Genomic DNA, 4,821 nt, shown 5'->3' with positions numbered 1-4,821 from the left:
ATCCATAATCCCAGGAATGGTGGTAATATGTCCATAATCCCAGGAATGGTGGCATAGATCCATAATCCCAGCACTAGGAAAGGTGAGGCAGGAGGAAGATGACTGTATGGGCTACATAGCAAGACTCTGTCTCAAAAATCTAAGAAACCAACTAAGCAACTGCCCGCCACTATCTAATCCAGGCTTATATACAGGTTGTGCAGAGCTAGGACTTTTACCTCCACGCCACGTCTGCCTTGGTGTCAGGTCTGGGATGTGCACAGCTTCCTACTTCACTTTGCCTTTCTAATCACTTAGAGCAGGGGTTCTCAACCTGTGGGTCATGACCCTTGAGAGAAGAACCACCCTTTCACAGGACCACCCATAGCAGTAGCCAGATTACAGTTACAAAGGAGCAACGAAAGTAACTTTCTGTTGGTGTCACCACAGCGAGTCGCGGCATCAGGAAGGTGCAGAACCACTGGCCTGGTGCCTGTATCTGTGCCTGGCAGCCAGAAAGCTAGGATCCCAGTCCCAGGGGCCACAGAGTCCACAAAGGGCCCCACACATAGCATGTGCAGTTTTGCATGAAGACACCCCCTAACTGAACCTTCTCACTGCAGAAGAACTGACCGGATGCAGGCCCACAGCAGGGAGGCCACAACAAGGCACATGAGACCATGAGATCCCGAGTGGCCCCTCACCTCCTGCTGGCCTCCAGAGCCCACCTCCATGAGATCCCAAGTGGCCCCTCACCTCCTGCTGGCCTCCAGAGCCCACCTCCAGTCAGGTGCCTGTATTGATGCACATGCACTGCCAAGGCTGCCCCTGTTGCCGTATTAAGATGCAAGCTGAGCCGGGCACGGCAGTGCACACCTTTAGTCCCAGCACCCAAGCAGAGGTAGGCAGATCTCTGTGAGTTTGAGGCCACTCTGTTCTACAGAGTGAGCCCTAAGACAGCCAGAGATATGTAGAAAGAAAGACCCTGTCTCAAAGAAAAGATGTGAGCTGAGAATTTATGGATGCATCAAAGTATAAGAGAACTTAATATCACCAGACACAACAAACCGCAGTGATTAAACTTCAATTGCATGAATAATTCTCAAATGACTCAAAGTAAATCTGGCTCTGAATTCTTCCAGGATGAAGTTCCACCTGCCTGGCACGGAAATAAGGACCACAACTTTGTGAAATGTGAACCAAACACACATGCGGTAAAATGGCCTGGAGAGCCAGGCAGCTGGTGACCAAATAGGGCCATGGGCCCACTGACTGACCATCTGTACCGCTCAGCCTAGGTTGGGTCCTCCAGCTTTGGCTGGGTTTGTGTGGTAAGGATGCAGGCCACATGGTCACCCAGGATAGGAAGCCCCATTTCCCGGTACATCTGCTCTGTGCTGACAGCGCTTCAGGCCTGGGCCCAGTCCCCACTAGGGTTTTAGGCACTGTCACCTTGCATGCCCTTGGGCTGCTGTGTGGCCCACTCACCTGGAAGGATGCTGGGGGTGTCTCCCTGGCCATGGAAGGCTCCTGAGTCCATCACTGACTCTGAGTCTCTCTTGGGGAGCAGGGTGTCAGCTCTGGCACTTTCCATAGTCGCCCCAGACTCTGGTCCCCAGGCCTTGGGGATGGACAGAGGGTAGGAGATACACTGAAACCCACTAGGAGAGAGACGACAGATACCACAGTGTGGGTCAAAGGGGCAGGGCTGGGAATAAAGGGGTAAGGGCGAGGAGCTGGGGCACCCACGCTCTGCCAATGTCCTGGCCCTGACCCTGGGACACTACTTGGTCATACTTGGAGGGTGTGGGGGTCACCCTGAAATGCTTGTAGAGCTAGGCCAACTAAGGTCAAAGGAGAACCAATCAGTGGGTTCCCTCCTGCTCCTTGTGTCTGGTGATCGCTAGGCACGTGGCTTCCTCCAGCCCTCTACCCCCTGTCATTTCACCTGCTTCTGTTTCTACCTTTCAAAATCGAGCTGGTTGGCACTGCATCCGGGCCTGCACCAGTTAGAGTGCATGGGAAGGCACGGGCAAGGGAACCATGGGGCCATCCCTCTAGTCTTATCTCCTCAGAGGTACCCCCAGGGAAGATGTGGCATCCTTACAAGGGTGTCTGGATGGGCGTCTCCATGTGATCTTCATCCATCTTGAAGAAGCTGACCTCAGAGTACGCTGGGAGTTGTACATATCTGACCCCCGCTGAGATCTTCAGCATCCGGCCACTTTCACCTTCCAAAGGAAGAAATCAAGAGACATATCGTTTATACCACGTGAGGAATGAAAGATCCAGACCAGGGTGGGCTCAGGTGAAGGACGTCTGTGCTGCCCCATCCAAACTGACCATGACTACATTCATCTTTGGCTAGTCACGCAGAAGGTCCCTGGTTTGACGTCCTTGGATGAACGCCTGGCAGGAGTCTCCTGTTGGCTTTGCCCCCTCTAGGCTTCCTCTTTCACCTTGAACCTCTGTCCCTTTCCCTTGAACCCTGGACACTGGGACACTGGCTCTTCAGCTCAGGATTTCATCCCCCCGAAGGCCATCTTGCCCTGGCCAACTGCCTTCATACTCCAGCAGGGTCTCCTCCTAACCATGTGTGGGTCAACATGCTGCAACTCGCCCTAGGTTGGTCAGCTGCTCGTTCTGCTCATTTACCAGCCTGACCATGGAAAATAGGCTCAGCCTCCATCACCCACCTCCCCAGTCACTAATACAGGGCCAGGTACAAAACTGATACCTAGAAAGCATTTTCTGAGTGGGCGCACATACTGGCAGGCCCCGGGGCCCTAGAGCGCAGGGTCTGAGGAGTAGACAGTGTCTACTCTGAGCCATAAAGCACAGATCCACTGGGCCCTCCTGGGCAGGCAGAGGTCATGAAGCTAGGCGTGTGGCCATATCTGGAGGAATCAGCGAAGAGAAGCGATGGCTAACATGTGGGGCACACCTTGAGCGCTGTGGATGAGGCAAGATGTGAGGGTGACAGGCAGGGGTGATGGAACAGAGCCACAGTCTTGAGCTCCGGGCCCTGACACAACTCTGAGATAAACCTCCAGACTTACAGGGGACTTAAGAAGTGGCCAGATTCTACAAACTGAGGAAAAACCTTAGACCAAGTGGCAGACCCCAGTGGGCTCTGACTTTAGGTGGCAGTGGAGGGGGGCAGCTTAGACCCCTGGTGCTTTCCAGCAAATGCTCTCAACTAAAGAAAAGGGGCTGGAAATCTGGGGGAAGGATGGAGGAGAGCCTCCGGAGTCACATGGGGTTCAGGGACATCAGAACACAGCCTTGGGCACACAAGCAAGAAGACTCCATGAGGCTAAGAGAGAACTCAGGAAAACTAAGGGGTCTGGGGCTCACGAGGCTGGGGATGGCCCACCCTCACTAGCCTAGACAGAAAGACTCAGAAGTCACAGGAGACTAGTTGGGGAGGCGCCCAGGCCTTACTCCAGTCCTGGAGACAAGCTGGTACTAGATGGTACTTGCTCCTTCAGCTCTGTTGGACAAGTCTTGAAAACAAGGCCAAGAGCATTAAGCCTTTTCCATATAACTTAACTCTGCTTCAGAACACAAGCTCAAGAATATTTATAGGAATGCAAAAATATCTGGCAACCAACAAAGTAAAATTTATAATGCCTGGCATTCACTCAAAGATTACCAGGCATGCAAGGAATGCAGGAAAAAGTATGGTGTGTAATGAGGAGAAAAATAAGTTAGCTGCGAGTGGCCCAGGTGCTAGAATTAACAGCTAGGGACCGAGTTATTCCAGTCCAGGCTATGATGCCAGCACTACAGCGGTGGAGGGAGGAAGAGCAGGAGTTCGGGGCCACCCTCAATTACAGAGTGAGGTAGAGGCAGGAGGGTCTGCTGCAAGGTCAAGGCCAGCTATGGCTACATGGAGAGAATCTGAAAACTACGGGTCCTCTGTATGCGATCTACCACAAGGTGTGAGCCTGAAAATATAGCTAGAGAAGTCATCCAAAAAAAAAACCAAACACGGGGGGGGGGTGGAGGAAGAAGGAAGGAGGGACCCTGCAAACGGTGGGACCATCTCTGGCAATCTGGAAAGAAGGAAGGAGGGACCCTGCAAACGGTGGGACCACTTTTGGCAATCTCCACGTGGGAAATAAAACAGAGCAGGAGAGAAATGGCTGAAGATTTTCCTACTGTGAGGAAACCGGAAGTCCGTGGACGCAAGAAGCTCCAGGCAAGTGGAGGAGATGGAGCAGCAATTCTGTAACATGGAGGGCGAGCCAGCATCCTAAAGCTGGGGGACACTCGAGGTAGCCCTCAGAGGGGAAGGAAATCAAGGTGTTTCTAGACATCAACAGTCAGCCTTTATTACAGGAACTGCGGAGGCCCTGGGAAGACGACACTTGTTAGAGACTCCATCTATAGGAGGCAGGAAAACCAGGAGAGAGTTAATGAGAATTACAACTAATGAGGCAAGGAGTCAGCAGGGTGTATGCAACTGTTGGCATACACGACTGTGGGTGTATGCGACTGTGGGTGTGTGCAGCTGTGGGTGTACGAGACTGTGGGTGTGCGCGGCTGTGGGTGTGCGCGGCTGTGGGTGTGCGTGGCTGTGGGTGTGCGCGGCTGTGGGTGTGCGCGGCTGTCCGTGTACACAGCTGTTGTCGCGGCTGTCCGTGTACACAGCTGTTGGTGTACGCAACTGTTGGTGTACGTGACTATGGGTGTACGCGGCTGTGGGTTGTGCAGCTGTGGGTGTATGCGACTGTGGGTGTATGCGACTGTGGGTGTACACAGCTGTTGGTGTAGGCGACTGTGGGTGTACACGACTGTGGTGTACGCGACTGTTGGTGTAGGCGACTGTGGGTGTAC

At 53.3% G+C, this 4,821-nt stretch overlaps 2 protein-coding genes across 2 annotated transcripts in view; both read right to left on the bottom strand.

Annotated features, from left to right (window-relative positions):
- Positions 1-1,573, bottom strand: part of LOC113458509 (MORN repeat-containing protein 1-like) — a 32,069-nt gene extending 30,496 nt beyond the window's left edge. The window contains exon 1 of the mRNA XM_026790009.1: positions 1,468-1,573. Within this exon, the coding sequence (XP_026645810.1) occupies positions 1,468-1,573 (106 nt within the window). The remainder of the gene's footprint in view (positions 1-1,467) is intronic.
- Positions 1,574-2,082: 509 nt separating this feature from the next.
- Positions 2,083-4,821, bottom strand: part of LOC101998195 (MORN repeat-containing protein 1) — a 23,645-nt gene continuing 20,906 nt past the window's right edge. The window contains exon 9 of the mRNA XM_026790008.1: positions 2,083-2,210. Coding sequence (XP_026645809.1) covers positions 2,083-2,210 — 128 coding nt within the window. The remainder of the gene's footprint in view (positions 2,211-4,821) is intronic.

This window comes from Microtus ochrogaster, unplaced genomic scaffold (assembly GCF_000317375.1).
Source record: "Microtus ochrogaster isolate Prairie Vole_2 unplaced genomic scaffold, MicOch1.0 UNK38, whole genome shotgun sequence".
Lineage (NCBI taxonomy): Eukaryota > Metazoa > Chordata > Mammalia > Rodentia > Cricetidae > Microtus > Microtus ochrogaster.
The sequence above is the reverse complement of the archived record's forward strand: the minus strand, read 5'-3'. Positions and strand labels throughout refer to the sequence as shown.